Raw genomic sequence first — 17535 nt, forward strand, 5'->3', positions numbered from 1 at the left:
AAAATGATGTTATCTATATATATATAAAAACGAATGTATGCCTGTCTGTCTGTATGTGTGTGTTTGTCCTTCATGCATTACTACACCATTTATCCGATTGCCACGAAACTTTGGGAAGTTGTTTAATACACTCCCGCAAAGGTTTGTGGCATATGTGAAGACCACCATTTTCCCCCTTTCCAAAAATATCTTTATATATGGATTAAGGCTTTTATGTCCAACAGATGGCGCTAACTCTAATGACCTAAGTTTGCTTTTCTGTGACGCATTATGCTTTTCTGTGAGAATGGACTAAAGCAGATCATTTTCTGTCTATCTATATAAATAAAATATAACGTTCGTTTGTTCCTACCGATTCCTTTGAAATTTTGACACAACGTTGCATTCGAATACGCACGTGTTTTTATATAATATACATGTCGAAATTCCCCCCACTGGGAGGAGATGGACAGGATTAAGGCTTACCATGAAGAACTCAGCTTTTATTATACTATTTTAGATGCGTTTTTGGTTGTGTTTTAATAGGGTACGTCAAGAGAATGTACACTAAGAAGGGATTTTTTGAAATTTTCCCCCGTGGGGGAAGTGTTATACATTTATAATAGATACATTTTGAGCCACAACGTGTGGCCGGGTCTGCTAGTTTGAAATAAAGCAGAACAAGTTAATAAAAACAAAAGTTGAAAACAAACAGGTGGCACTTGAATTAATTGACCAATGGACATTATAATGTTGCTTGAGGCATCAAAAGACAAACTTTGACATCAAGTATTTTATGGACACAGATTTTTTGAGATTTCAGATTTATCTGTTAACATATTCAGTATTCTCTTTTGAATACACTATTTCAATCTTCTGTAAGAAGTCTGCTTCTACTCAATCATTCATATCGACGAGTGAATGAGTCAGTCAGTCAGACTATTATATATGTATAACTGAATCATTGTAACGTTAAAAAGTTTTTTCATCACTTATAAATACGAAATGAAAATAATAAAATATACTTTGAGGACAAGAAAAACTTCCTCAAAGTATTTTTGTTAATAAAATTTTTATCGTCGTCACATAAATATGTTACTAATTTTAGACAAACAACATTAAATAATTTTTACCTATAAACACCATAATGTTTTCCTGATGCTCTATCTCCACATATCGAACATAAATGCTTTGAACCACTTAGTGGATGATTTGGTGGATAACGTGGTGACTGTTGCTGAGGAGAAACCTGAAAATATATTTTAAAAGTTTCAATATAAAATGCTGATTGATGAAACAAATATGTAAATAAAATAAATAACTTATTTAAGAATATAGAATGCACAAATTACTTTAATAAAGTCAAATTTAATTGAAAAAATCATCATGTACATTTGATATTCCTCTCTCATCTTCAGGTTACAATCCAAACAGCTGCTACGGAATTGTCATTTGGAATGTAGTTTTGAAAATGGGAAAAATTAATATTTAAAGTTTAGTGGTTCCTGTTTATTGTCTTAGTTTTGGATATGTCACAAACATTCCATGCGTCAGTCTATATTGTAATATTGGGTGCACCCAAAATTCTCTTTGCCTCTGCCGTCGTTGTTTATAATGATGATAGAGGAGCCACACACAAGCAATCACTTCCACGTCCATTTCCAAACTGAGCCTGTTGTGCACGCCCTACTAACGGCCGTCGAACGCTGAGCTAAACGCGCGGTGTGTACGCTACTAGTGTGTGTTTAATACAATGCACAACGCCTAATGTGTACTTAGCCTTAAGTCCAATTGCTAGATTCCTTCATGTGACCCCAATATAGTCTTTCTTAATTCCTAATTGCTAATTTTCAAATGGAATTCTACATATGCCCACTTTTTCTTCTTTTCTAAGCATGTTTTTGTCATTTCTCAAAATACTGTATAAATTAGGAGCATTGAAGACATTTGTGTTTTGTTTAATAAACATTTCTCAGCAGCAGATGATGATGATAATTCATTAATTACAGATACTTTTTTTTTTATTAATTACTTAAAAATTTTGTTAATAATAGTTTGTATACTACTTACGCAGATTTGAGTCATGTGGTTTTATAGATATGCAGTTGCAATACCCTAACTGATGACTAACAACACTATTTATTAAGTGTCACTTTGAATATAATAGATGACAAAAACTTTAAGGAAATTTTTCTTTCATAGCCAGAAGCTGTTTGCATTAATCATTCTTTGAAATGCGTATACGTATATGTATATATATATATATATATACACAATATGTATGATGTATGTATAAGTATTAGTGTAAGTTAAAATTCATACATAATACATATGCACTATTTGACCTGTGTGATTTTCAACTTCCGAGGAAACACTCAAGAGCTTCTTATACATGAAAATATTTACTTCTAAAGATATATTTGGTATCTGTACTACTGATTGTTTATTGTTTAATAGTAAATGAATGTAATTATTCTTAATACAATAAAGTTAATTTGTGTATAGAATTTGGTGACTAAAGTTATAAACTTTTTAGATAACCTTTATTTTTTTTAATTTTGAGAAATAAACTATTTAAATAGAATCACTAATTATATAAAAACAATTTAGAATAATTACAGAATAAAATGAAGTTTTAATTTTAATTTTCTTTAATTTAATTAAATAGCAACTTTCCTTTTTTGGAAAAATTAAATATTGATTTTTGACAAAATATATTAATGAAGAAATTGCTTATTGATTTATTACTGATTAAAATGTGATCTTTTTTTTTAGGCCAACAACAATTAAAGCTAAAAGCTATTAAAGCAGAAAATTTGGCAAATCGGCAAAATAAACGAAAAGATAAGTTCTCACTTGAACCGAATGTAGGTCATTTAAATTTTTAAAACTGAATACTTACACAAAGTATTCAGTTCTTAAAAATCTAAATTGAAATCTGGAATAAATCCAACTTTTATATATATATATATATATATATATATATATATATATATATTATAAATTAAACATTTCCAATTCATTTCATTTAAAGTTAGACAAATGTTTCCAATGCAATTATTACAGAATTTTTTGTATTACTATTAACAGATAATGATCAATTTTAATTATTAATTTCTTATAATTTTTCAGGTAACAGATAATTTTATGTTGTCCTGTTGAATATTTAATAAATAAAATTTAAGAAATATAAAAACAAATAGCCGAGAGGAATCTGATTGTATCACATAATGAGCAAATATTAACATGTCATGTTAAAAAGTTCTTATTAGCGAGGTTGATGCCGAAGTTTTAAACGCAAAAACGTGTACGTCGGATGTTCGGCGCCATCTTCCTGTAAGCATAGAATTTTGACAATGGTGTTTGGAAAGTCAGTGGAATCATGCTCGACATTCCAAACACCATTGTCAAATTTCTAGGCTTAGAGGAAAGCGCGCCAAACGTCCAACGTACATGTTTTCGCATTTAAAACTTCGCCTCAACCTCGCTATTATTGATCAAACTATATATTAATAATTTCATTCTTAAATTCATAATTATCTAAATCAGAAATTCTCAGATACATCCATTTATTTCACCATCGTCAAGGAAATTATAAATAAAATCTGAAAATGACTGTCTTTATTGGATTCTATTTGTAAATCCTTGATGATGGTCCTTATTAGCCAAAAATACTCAGAATTAATTGGTGATGAATTGTATTACTTAAATCTATAATCATGACGGAACTTTGACAGAGCAATTTAAAAAACTGTTGATATCAGCATTAGTTTTCTGTTCAGTATTATATTAAAAATTGTTTGTAAATAAGATTTAATAAAAAATTATGTGTATATATGTATGTGTCTATTAAAGCAATTTAGCATTTAATAACAATGAAAATATTTGTAAAATTATATACTTATTACATAAAATATTTTGTAATAACTACTTGTAATGTTTTTTTAAAATTAAGATAAAAAACTAGTAATTATTTATTGTGACATCGTCCCAATGCTGGGCTGCAATTTTTAATCATATTTTTAATTTATTTAATTTAAAATATATGCCCTTCACCTCAAATTAGTAGTGGCTCGCCCCTGTATTTTTCCTTTAACAATAAAGTTGTGCCAATCGTCTGTCTAACACCTTCCAGGAAAAAGTTTTGAATTGAAATAATGTGCATTCTGTTTTGCATAGAAAGTTCATACATAGTTAATCGAGACCTCCTGCCTCTAAGGTTTCCATATCTGGTCTTGAATTTCGTCTATCAAATTCCGTTCTCAAGATTAAGGAAAGACAGACGGACGAACGAACAGACGACAGTGGGAATTTATAGGTCTACAATTTTTTCAAATTGCAGCCCAAATATAATTCTCTATCTCCTTATTAATATCAAATTCTTACTTTGTTAACAAATGAAAAAAAAACAATGCTAAATAGTTTTTTGTAAATAAACATTAAAAAATAAAGGACAAAATATCTTCAAAAAATACACTATTGAAGACTAAAATTGACGTAGATTAATTTAATCTTCAATAGTGTACATTTTTCAATTCTAAATGAATTACGAAAGTTATTTATTAGCTGATATTAAATGTTTTTCTAGATCAAAATGTCTTATCTTCGGTTCATACGTCAATTTTAAAAAGTTACATACATGTTTAAATATTAACACAGAGTTTCTATATATTCATTTATATCGAAAATAATTAATGACAATGTATCTGTTATTTTTTTTTAATTGATGTAAGATCTGAAGATGAGACATTTGGATCTTAAAAAATGTTTAATACAATTTAATAAATGACTTCAATAGTCTACTTAATGTTGTTTTTTTCATATGTTTATAATTCTGCACATTGTTATATACAAACAAGGCAATAAATCATTTCAACTTGATTCAATTTTAATTCGTACTACTTATTTTTTGGCTAGAAACCAGTATTATTCTCATTCTGTTACAAGCGTGAATGAATGATTAAAATTTCATAAAACTAAAAGCATAGTTACGAGTAAATCATTCTTCATTAACACTTCAAAGCTCTTAATCATAAATCAAATAACGCAGTTGTTTTTGAAATGATTCTTATAAATATAACAAAAATATCTGGCAGCTTTACAAAATATAAATGATTATTATAGTTAATATTTTATATGTAATACTTGAACTTACATTTATTAATTATGAAATGAACTGAACTTATTTCAAGATCTGCCTATCTGTACTCAAGAAAAATTGTTATTTAAGTTAAAAGATAAAAGGAACATGGCCGGCGTTATTTACATTTAATAAATAAAATTATAAATACGACTTTTTCACACAGGTATACACCATCGGCAATCCTTAAAATTCACAAAGTTACGAAGACGACCTTTCTTTTTAGGCTACTGCCACTGCAAAATAATGCCAGCCGTGTTCCTTTTATCTTTTAACTTAAACGTAATATTATGACAGTGGCAAAGAACACCAGAGGACGCTCTACCTGTTTTTATATTTTTACCTTTTTTGCGGAGGCAGTAGCCTAAAAAGGAAAGTCGTCTCCGTAACTTTGTGAATTTTAAGGATTGCCGATGGTGTAACGGCGAAAAAGAAGGACTAAGCAAGGTGTTTACCTGTATGAGAAAGTCATATTTATATTTTTATTTATTAAAAAAAAAAATCATCAAATCTCAAAATTATACTTTATTATAGTGAATCTTTAAATATTTACAACATGAATTGCACTATTTGAAGCAACTTACGTGGAATGTGTTTCTGAATGCTTAACATTTAATAATTTTTTTTTGTTTATTGGCATAATTTATGCTTCTGAAGAGGAGCCAGCAAAGTTCAAAAGCACTTGAGTTATAAATATTAAAAACTTCAAACTAATACAATACTACATATTTATCATTTGAATTAACACTGTACAGCTGTTGTTCAAGTTTCTGATGTAAAACATAGTTGATTAATGGTTTAGTGAATGCTATAATAATTTGTGTGCAGATTTGTCTTATATTTTGTTATATATACATGTAAAAAAATAACTGTCCTATATTGATAAAATATTTTATAGTTTTTCTTTCAGCTTCTTCGGGAATGCAACTCTTTTGCTTAACTTTCAGACATTTTAAGGAATACATTGAAGTCCAAAAATTGAAGACTTCTTTTACTAATAATTACTTAGCTGAAGAATTATAAGTTAAAATGTCAAAGTTATCAACAATGATATTAAAAACCATAAAAGACAAATCAAAAGCTTGATGTGAACTTTACATTATGCACTATATATTACTATTGAAGAACAATTTTCAAAAGATTGTGCTTCTTTTTAAAGCACAATTTTCACAAGAAAATTTTGCTTTGAATTTCAATTAAATTTGATACTATGAGATGTTGTTTTAAACTGTAACGCTGAGTCATATTCAAGTTATTAAAACAAAAAAATACATTACATACTTTACAATACATTCTTGAAATATTGTAGAAGACATGCGAAACACGAGATGGCGTAATTGATATACGAGATGTATAGGACTTTTTCTTTTTTATTATAGTAACAAAAGAAGGCAGCCTTTGATTACATTTAAAATCATAATTTAAAATTTTTATAACAAGAAACAAAAAGAAGAAGCAACAATAGACTTGATGTTAATATAAGTAAAAGATAACAGGAATACCTTCATGATCAAGGTTAATTGATATAATAGCTGAAAATGCTTCAACTACTTCATGATAAGTAATAGCAAGACTGGATATACAAGTACGAAATCAAAGTTACAAAGATAAAATTGAAAGATAACAAGAAAACTTTTAACTTTGAATAAAAAGTATATATATAGTTATCACTATCAAATTTAAAAATTTTCAACAGCAGAATAACTTATTCTCAAAGTTATTAAAATATTGAGAATAGTTATTATTGAAGTATTCTTAATAAAATTATATTTTCGAAAATAAACATAAACAAGATTGTTATATACCGTATTTTACAGACTATAAGAAGAACCTGAATTTTGGAGGCAACTTTTCAAAGAAAAAAGTGTCTCTTATAGTCCATAAAATACAGTATATATAGTAAAACCTGTCTAAAACAGAACCTGAATAAAGTGAAAACCTGCATAAATGGGAAAACTCTACAGAGATTTTCTATGTGGAAAAAATCCTGTTCAAAATAACAACTTGCTAAATCAGAAAAAATATTCAGTATTGTGCAGTTCCAGTTTATACACGTTATACTGTATATACTATATATTATACACAGTAGAGTCCCGAAAACTTGGCCTAATGTGGACCGAAGGGTGGACGAGTTTGTGAAAATGCCGGATTATCAGGAATAGGGTTAAAAAAGAGTAAGTACGAGTGTTTCCTCAGAAAATACTGTACTGTACTTGTATGTATTGTTTGCTTGAGAATACAACAGAGAATAAACTGCCCAAATACCCTTAAACAAACAAAAAATACGTACTTATGAAGGCGTAGAACCTTTACCACACAAAAATGAAAATTAGTGAATTCACAGTCATTCAAATCGGATTATGCAACGGGATTAAGAAATCAACTAACCCTTGCAAAGGCTGCAGGTATACTGAACGGCTGAGTGCGTGCCGGCGCTAGACACATGGTGGAAAAGTGGAAGTGTAGCCCAGTTATCCGGACTGCCGGGTTATCAAGTGCAAAGTTTTCGGGACTCTACTGTATAAGGCAAGCAATTGAAAAGATTTATTTGCAAAGAGTAGGCATGATAATGCGGTGAGCTGGTCACGCTTGTCTTGCTACATGTCATGAGAAAAACTTAAACATCTATTTAACAAAAGCCGAATATTATCGGGCTAGAAAATACTAATAATTTAATAGATAATTTAGCATTAGACATTGGTTGATGTATAGCTTTTAATGTATTTGGTGTAGTAAGGATGTTTGAACATCCATTTACTATAAACTTGAGGATTAGCCTTTGAAACTAAATAATTTCACCATAATTGTGATCAACCTGACAAGTTTTAAATTGTAAACGTTTTATTTTATAATATTTAGTAGTTTTCTTCTAAATTGCCTGAAGAACGTCTTAAAAATGACCAAAAATGTGAGTATGAAGTAAAATTAGTTCGTTGGATGTACAAAGGAATAATATTGTTTCTGTATCCTAAACAGATTTTCACACTTGTTAATTAACATCTGTGATTTACTCAACTGTTACAGAACATTTGTCATTTGTCATCATTAGTATAACTGTATAATTAAACAGCTATATACAAAAACAAATAAATGATTTTGAATATAAATGCTAATTAGCAGATGTTTTCTCTATTAACTAACTCGTTTGCTGTATAGAATTTCCTGAAAGTGATTTATAATCTTTACAAATGTCTTACAATAATTTGTGATTTCCAAAAATTTAGTTTGAGTAATCTATAACTATGATTATCATCATTTTCTTGAAAGTTGTTACAATACAAATGGTATCCTATTATACAAAAAAGTATATAAATAACCCTAAAAAAAATCAATATGCAATAAACTGACAATGAAAACGAAAATTAATCTTTGAAAAACTCGAAAATATTTTTTAAAAAAAATCACTTACAGCAGTGGAAATATAACTGCTGGAAATAATGCCAGGAAATTGTGACTGAGACAAACTGCTGGTTACAGTTGTGGAAACACTTGTGGCTACATTAGTTCCATTTGTCGTCGTCGTAGTAGTACTTGTAAGGTTTCCAACTGCGGGAGCTAATTTAAAAATAAAAAGTAATGAAATTTTAAAGTGAATTATTAAAATAAATACTATAAATGTTATATTATTATAATAATTGAAAAATAAACATGCTGCGCGTGAACTGAGATGGCAGTCTTTTTGAACATTCTTAGTACATGAATATTAACTTAAAAAATCCAAAATTATCCATCGGTTAAACAAGTTCTAAATTAAATAGCAGATGAACATTTTCGGGCTTACTATTCACTTTGGATCCTGAACAAATTTAAGAAGTGAAATGCTCACATTTATTAAATAAAGATTTTTTAAAAAAGTTAAATCATTTCAATGTTTAAATTCATTCATGATCCAAAGCTGAAAGAAATCTTGAAAATGTAAAATTTAGGAAACGTCTTAACAAAGTTATTTCATTGTAAATATTGTAAATTTTAAATTATCATCCGACGAAATTTTACAATGTAAATTTCTTACAAGAATTCGTCACCAGAGGGATATCACCAAGATCTACAATTTAACAGCGCGCTCCTTCAGTGGACATAAAGGTTGAAATTCCCTATCTGAACAGGATGAACTCAAGACGTCTGTAAGACCCACCAGTTCCGATTTTTTACTTTATCATTTTAATTGGATATTTTTTACACGTTTTTTAAAGGAATGTTTTAACCTGACGGCCCAGTAGCCTCTAAAGAAAGGTCCGGTCACCAAGGTGTTCTAGAACACGTGATTGGAATAAATGGTGGTTTACAAAAAATATTTTGGACAGACTACATCTTTTTTACATTAACTTATAAAGTTATTTCAGTTAACAAGAAGTCAAAAAAAAAATAATTTAATTTCTAAATATTTTTATTCTTATTATTGAATATTTCAACACATTTTGATTTGATATGAACAACTTTACAACTTAGAAAATGTTTTATTTTGTAAAATAATCCTATTAAAACAGATTGAATCTAAAATTTTCTACAAAGTATTTACTATTATTTTTAATCTGTAAGCTTAATTTACTTTTACAATTCTTTGTAAGTTTAAATTAAGATAAATAGCATTTGTTCAAGAAATTTTATTAATTTCAACATTTCAGACAAACCTCTAGGATTAAAAATTGTACACGAAATGTCATTAAGTAATAATAAAACGAGGTTGTGCTAAATTTAATATATCTTCAAAAAGTAATTAAATCTTTTAAAAAATCGTTAATTCCTTATCGAAAACATTAAATTCATTTTAGCCATTTTAAAACTCCATTTTCAATATCTACTAGTGAAATATAAGTAGTGAATAGTTATCGATATCTAGTTTATATACATATAAAATAAGTAGCTTATCGTCACAACACTTTTCAGTTATAAAAAAAAGTAAACAAATAAATAGAAATGGCAAGAATCAATGAATCTCTCTCTAGATTTTACTGTTATAATTAATAAATATTAAAAATAAAACAAAACTACTTTCACAACCTTTACAAGTTCTATAAGCCATTTTGTTTCATTTTGTGATTGTATATTTTTTACGAACGTATATATTAAATTTATTATTCTTTTTTATAATAAGATAAATCACGAAATATTAATAAGTTCCTGAGAAAAAATATACAGTTAAAAAGCCATTCATTTATAATAATGAAACATATACAGTAGACTCCTCTATAATGAATTCCGTGTTGTACAATCACTTAGATTTTACAAATACACGAGACATTCACAGCCCAGCACTTGTGCAGTTTAGGGGGTACGGCTGTTTGAAAGGATTTCTTCCATAAAATTAATCAATTCTAGACTAATTTGACTCGAATGTTTCCAAATCACGTATAATTTTTTGGGAGTAATCCATATAAACTATGCTATAAACAAAAAATTGTAGGAATACTTACCAAGTACGCACTGTTTGAAAATGCCATTGCTTAAGCTTGTTTTTGTCGCGGAGCGGCTCGCTGAACGGCCGACGCATTTCCTGATAAGTTATTCTTTCTGCGAAAAATTTGCCGAACTTTCGAGACATCATTAATAGAAACAGAATTTTTATGGCCGTTGAATAATGAATGTTTTTCAGTAGGTCCACTGCTCGTTTAAACTACACGGTTTGTGCAATGTCCGCTATTGGTCCAGATTCGACCAGTCCTGTCGAGACACGAGTCGGCCACGACAATCTGTCTCAATCTTTTACAGTGTTATACAAACACGATCGCAATTTTTCCACCGCGTTATACAAATCCATCTTATATGAACCCATGTTATAAGAGGGTCTACTGTATTTGAAATAAAACTATAACAGAATAGAATTTAATATCTGGAAACTTTTGAGCAAAAATTATTATAAGTATTTAACAACAAATACATCTGTCATAACTTATCTCTGATAGATAAGTGAATAATAGTTAACTTAGATATATATTATATATAATTTGTATTTCATCCAAGTTAACTGTACACTCATCAAATTGCTTTATGGATTCAATGAAACATATCAGAGAATTTTGCTGAATGTTACAACTTCAGTTTATCTTAAATGACTCTTAAATTTTGTAAAACAAATTCCACTCAGTCTATTTATCATCTTATTGTATCTGGTATTCATTGCATTTTAATAATACGATTCCAATGTATACTTGGTATCCAACACATTGGTCTCAGATCAATAATAATTAGCCAACATTCTATCATGTTAAAATACTTCAGCAGACATACCAGAAACTGGTTGCTCAATATACGAGCGGCAAAAATAATTATTATAATTTTATGTCCTGTTGTATCCATCATATTTTAATGTATGTATTGTATATATGAATAAATTAAAATAGAAAGTGAATATTTATGTATCGATACTTTTTAGCACTGTTTTTTTTGGTGTTAAAATGTTTCTAACCAGTTTTCAGCGTAGATGTTAACATTGACTCCTTCAAAAATCAAAAAAAAACGTTTGCAGAATCCTATATTTGCACTGATGGATTAAGATCATCTGGAGCCCCTAAGCACAGATGATTGGGGGAAGTCCCTCTACATTTTACATTATCATAAACTATCATCATCTAATTGTAGCTATAGAATCTTTTTAGACTTCTCCAAGCTGATGTCACACTTCAGCTGTCATTTCCTCATACTAAAAAAAGCATGTATTTCTAACAAACACACTAACCTTAAATTTCTCCCAGCAGGATGATGAAAAAATAACGTAAAACAAATACTTTCATTCTACTTCTAAGAGCTGCTTCAAGTTGATGAAATTGCTTCAATTTTTGAAGATGGAATGCATCGAATGTGCTGTCCCACTCATAGAAGAATTATTATGTCGACTGACAAGGGAAGGGCACGACCTGGGAAAATCTCTTTGGGATGCGACTTGGTATATAGGTAGTACTCCTTTAGGATGTTCAATCCCCAAAACAAGAAAGCGCAATGGCCAGCCAATTTTAAGAAAAAGGCCTTTAAAAATTCGAGCTCAGCTTATGTACTAATAAGTTTCGCTAGGTCGACAGCTGCTGAACAGCTCAGTCGACATCGTTCTTGACTACCGCCAAGTCGTTCAGGGTTTGAATCTCGGTCTCGATTAGTATTTTTTTTTTCTTCTTTCTAAAAATTTTTTAAAATAAGTATTTTGAATATATATAAATATTAAAATTTTATTATAATAAATAATTTCATTTAAAAAAATGTTTAACACATATTACATGTCATTTTAATTATAATAATACAAAATAATTGATGATGATTATTAATACACTTATTATCAACTATTGGTAAACCGATAGTATCTTTATTCATTCTTCATCTTCATTCATTTTACTGTAAAATATTGAAACTATTTGTATTATGGTGTGATATATTATGGAACACTATAATCTCTTTGAAATCCAAAAGTAAACTGACACCCCAAATATCAGGTCAGTCCATAAGTCCATGCACATTTTTATGACCTTGAGAAAAATCTTGTTTTGCTGTTGAAAATGTCAGTCTAATGTGATACTTTTCACACTGAAGTGTTAAATTGGATCTCATTTATATAATACTGTTGGAATTGGAAACATTTTAGTTGTTTATTTTTGTTAAAATGGAAGTAAAGGATGAATATAAAAGACATGTTTTATCCATTTTATTTTTAAGTGGTGAGAATTAATAAAAGTAGTAACCTTCGAAAAATTTGATACAATAGAATAATAAATGAAAACTTGTTTCATAACTAATTATTTATAACTATTATTATTTATTATTTTGTATTATTATAATTAAAATGACATGTAATATGTGTTAAACATTTTTTTAAATGAAATTATTTATTATAATAAAATTTTAATATTTATATATATTCAAAATACTTATTTTAAAAAATTTTTAGAAAGAAAGAAAAAAAAAACACTAATCGAGACCGAGATTCGAACCCTGAACGACTTGGCGGTAGTCAAGAACGATGTCGACTGAGCTGTTCAGCAGCTGCCGACCTAGCGAAACTTATTAGTACATAAGCTGAGCTCGAATTTTTAAAGGCCTTTTTCTTAAAATTGGCTGGCCATTGCACTTTCTTGTTTTGGGGATTGAACATCCTAAAGGAGTACTACCTATATACCAAGTCGCATCCCAAAGTGAATTTCCCACGTCGTGCCCTCCCCTTGTGAAACATTGTATCATATAGGATCTGCTGTGCATGGAAAATTTGTTTTTCATCGTTAAAGTTGATACGGGCTTTGCTTTTATGCTTTAGGGTCAATTTACACACAACAGTGATGTGCCGGCACAGTGACCGTTTGGTGCAGTAAGCATCGATAAATATCACACACAGCCAATCAGAGTTTCATCTACGACACACGATCTGTATTCTGTCAATCATACAAGTGTCGTAGATGAAACTCTGATTGGCTGTGTGTGATATTTATCGATGCTTACTGCACCAAATGGTCACTGTGCCGGCACGTCGCTGTTGTGTGTAAATTGACCCTTAAAGATCTATAGCGCCTCCAAAAATCTCAAAATGTTTCGTTTTGTTCGTTTTTATAATTAATATCGCTAGACTATATCAAAATGGCAGTGGATTGTCTTTTATTTTCTGTATCCGATTTGTGTTTTGTCATGCATTTTTTAATGATCTCTTAGTTGAACCTACGTATATTAGGTTCTTTTGAAACTTTTCATCCCTAATTGTTATTTTACAAATTCCAAGGTCTCTTTGGTAGTTCAATGGGTCTTTTCTGTTGCAGAGAAGCTTGAAAATGTCCAGGTTCCTTTTATACATTATTTTAGCTCCCGTATAAGACCAACATCCTTGAATATATTTTGCAAGCATCTTTCATAAGTGATAATTTTACACTGATAATTCAAATCTAGGTTTGATGTATTGTGCTTGTGAGTAGTGCTATTTGGATGTTCTGGTTCTGTTGTTTTTGTCTCGTGTATACAAACTAATTTGTAAATTAAGCTTCTTACGTAGCCATGTGTTACAGCTATATCCACTATGTATTCTAGTTCTGCCTTTGTATCTTCTATTTTATTACAATGGGTGTAAGCTCTTCTTATGAGAACTTTTAACACAGTGATTTAATATCCAAATGGGTCATTAGAATCAGCTGATACATATAACGTAACTAACAGAAGCTCTTCTTAGATGTCATAATAAATTATGGCATATTATCTTATAAGTGTAAGTTAAAATTCTTGGATTTTAAAAATAAGAAACTGCATCAAAAATTATTTTCACAAGTCAACATTATTAAGAGATACACTGTTTCATTAATGATATAAGAAAACAGATTCAAATATTTAAAATAAGCTAAATACGGTTTGACAAATATTATCAAACTGTCGGATTAGCATTCATAAACTGCTGTATTCGATAGACCGCCTGAAGACAGTAGTTGTATACTACTGGAAAAGTGCTAGTGGACGAGTTCATTCTCTTAAGACTCCACTCCTGTAATGCTACAACACGTAAGTGTTATAATCATACTTAAAATAAGCACTTTCACCTTTCATAACAACCTGATTTAATCAATACCAAACAACCCACGAACTATCAAGTGTAATTGGCACGCATCTGCATGGTAAACAGAAGTTGTGGGTTTGAGTCCCACTCCAGCCTTATTCTTTCCTTTCAGGAATTTCTAAATTAAAAATAAACTTGTTATAATTATTAAAATTAATACGAGATGGTTGTATAACCATCTACCTTTAGTCAAATTAGTCAGTCACTGATCGTTAATGTGGTTCAAAAATAACCCAATAATTCAGCAGATTGTTTGGCGTTAACTTTTACATTTTATTTAAGTTTTTTAAATAAAGATAATTTCAATTTATCAGCAAGAAATTATTTTTATTTCTATTTAAGTCAATATTATGTAATATATTGTAACTAAACATGAATTACCAATTACTCATCATAAAAACAAACAAAAATAATAATGCAGAAAACAGCAACAGAACAAACTTGTTAGCAAATACTAATTTACAGGAATAAGATGGAAACTTATAATTTAATTAAAATAAAATCTGCCTTCAAGTACTAGATTTTCTCACTGTCTTTTGCCGCAATATGCACGTTCATGTTTATTGATAAGCACTTGCATTTTTACGAATATACAGTGTCATTCCCGAACATTATTACTCATACAAAATTCAATATTCTGACATGTTAAACATGTTTATCTGTTAGCACATGATTTATTTTCATATCATCTGCTGGTGTTCTTTTACATCATAAATAATCAGTATGAAAGTTTTGTTTTTGAGAACATTTACACTGATGATATACGATGTAAAATAATATCATCAGAAGATAATGATAAATTGTAAAAATAATCATCAAAAACAAACAAAGATTTGCTTCTAATTAAATATGATACAATAAAAAAAACTTTCAAATCGTGCTTTGTTACACAAAAATGGCTTTAAAGTAGTTAGTTCTAAACATCTAAAAAATATATAGTATTCAGAAGGAAATTTTTAGTACCAGTAAATATGCGAAACATTTGAAGAATACATACATAGAGCTAATGTCAGACGAGCGTGAAAATGCACGGACGTGAAAATTCGCTGACAGAAAGGCGGTTGTCAGACAAGCACTATTTTTCACGGACCCCGAGCCCTTCATTTCAAACGCACGTATATGTCAACACAAATCTCATAGATCATGATGTGCTGTTATTTTCTACTTACAGAAGTATTTAAAACCAAAAAAAGACATAGGCAATATTGGGTAAGTTCTTTTGATCGTAACTGGCCTTCCCATTTCTTATTTCTGTTTTTATAATTGAGAAAAACTTTATTTAAACTTTATTGGCCCTCAATAATTTGTACAATTATTTTACTAATATCCATACCCATTTTTTAGAATACGTGGGTACTGTACACCCTTCGGCAGGAACAACACCTACCTGGCACTTCCTGGAAACAATGTTAACACATCTGTTGTTTTTCAAACTCAACTGATGACTGTAGGCTTTGGGTATACCGGTACATCCCAGTGCAGAACAGTCACGCAACGTCATGAGATTATTCTGGGCAATCTGTGCAATGTGATTTTTTGCATCCGCATTCATTTGACCACGCCCTTAGATTTTATACAATCCAATGACATCTGTCAAAGACAGACGTTAAATCATGCTCGTCTGACATTAGCCTAAAGATATAACTGAAGTCAGATGCAACTACAAGATATAATTTTAACAACAAAAACTTTCATTACTTTGATATTTGCCAAAAGTTACTATTACTTCTTGCCAATATTTATCTAAATCAGGGATGTCAAACTCGTGGGCCACTGCCGAAAGAAATAGGTCGAGTGATTCTTACTTAACTAACATTCTTAGAATTAAGACTAGTACCACAAAAGCAGATTTTGACATTATAATAAAAGGAAGGCAATGTCAAAAATCACATTATTTTTATTTTGTGTGAGAATAATTTATTTTTTTTACTGTCAATAATACAGTAGTTTTTGTAATTATTTATATTTGTTATTGAAATTTGATATACATATTTCAAACTTTTTAAAAGCATATGAAACCAGTGAATATGAACACAGTGGTTCCCAAAGTGGGCACTACCGCCACCCACAGGGTGGCAAATAATCTAGGAGGCAAAAAGAAGCAAGTGGACAGCAGGGGAATGCTGGAGACAGGATACTGAATGGTAACCATAGGCAAGGTTGGGTCAACAATCACCTTTTCCTTTCCTCTGTTAAAATGGGTAAGAAGAAATATTGTGTTTAATGGTTTCCAGATGTGGAAAACAATGTACAGTAAGGACACAAAGTGTGAGGTTGGTAGAAAAGTTTAAGAATATTCCCAAGCTTTCTCATACAAGGGAAAATAGTTTGGGTCATTGGGGTATGTGTGGGTATTGGGTATAAGTTTACAGAACCAACAATGTGGTGGCTTGAAAAGTTTGGGAATCTGCTCTAATAGAATATTTAGAGAGAGAAAATAAAAGTTAATCATTTTCAAACATTCAAATTTGTGATTACTTTCAATAGCAATTGCCTGACTGTTGTATATTTAACGATAGTTTTAGATTAAAGTCCGTAGCTTGAACTTTTAAACGTATAATTATTATAATAATTACATTTAAATCGTACATGCAATTTATTTATTAATTATTTAATGTCAACATTTTATGATATTTTGATTAGAAAAATCTTTCATTTTATGTATTTTTCAATTAATACAGTTCTTAAACTATTCGACAAACATTACTGAATGCAAAATCACAAAAACCTTTAAAAATCGAGCAAGGAAATTTTATATAACAAATTTTTTTACTTTTTAAAGTCACCAGCAGATTCAATTACATTGAAAAGTAGATAACATTTTATAGCAAATTTTTATAAACAGAAGATTTAATATTAGATATAAGAATCTTTTCTCTTATCACAAAATTCACTATTTCCTGTT

At 29.5% G+C, this 17535-nt stretch overlaps 1 protein-coding gene across 5 annotated transcripts in view; it reads right to left on the bottom strand.

Moving 5' to 3' along the window:
- The window catches only part of LOC136987373 (retinoic acid receptor RXR-alpha-B-like), an 83169-nt gene that overhangs the window by 38955 nt on the left and 26679 nt on the right, over positions 1-17535 (bottom strand). For all 5 annotated transcript variants that reach the window (XM_067285109.1, XM_067285110.1, XM_067285108.1 and 2 more), the window contains exons 2-3: positions 8529-8674; positions 1113-1228 (exon numbers count right to left, since the gene is read on the bottom strand). In XM_067285109.1, coding sequence (XP_067141210.1) covers positions 1113-1228; positions 8529-8674 — 262 coding nt within the window. The remainder of the gene's footprint in view (positions 1-1112; positions 1229-8528; positions 8675-17535) is intronic.

This window comes from Centruroides vittatus, unplaced genomic scaffold (genome assembly GCF_030686945.1).
Source record: "Centruroides vittatus isolate TY-2023 unplaced genomic scaffold, ASM3068694v2 scaffold_1519, whole genome shotgun sequence".
Lineage (NCBI taxonomy): Eukaryota > Metazoa > Arthropoda > Arachnida > Scorpiones > Buthidae > Centruroides > Centruroides vittatus.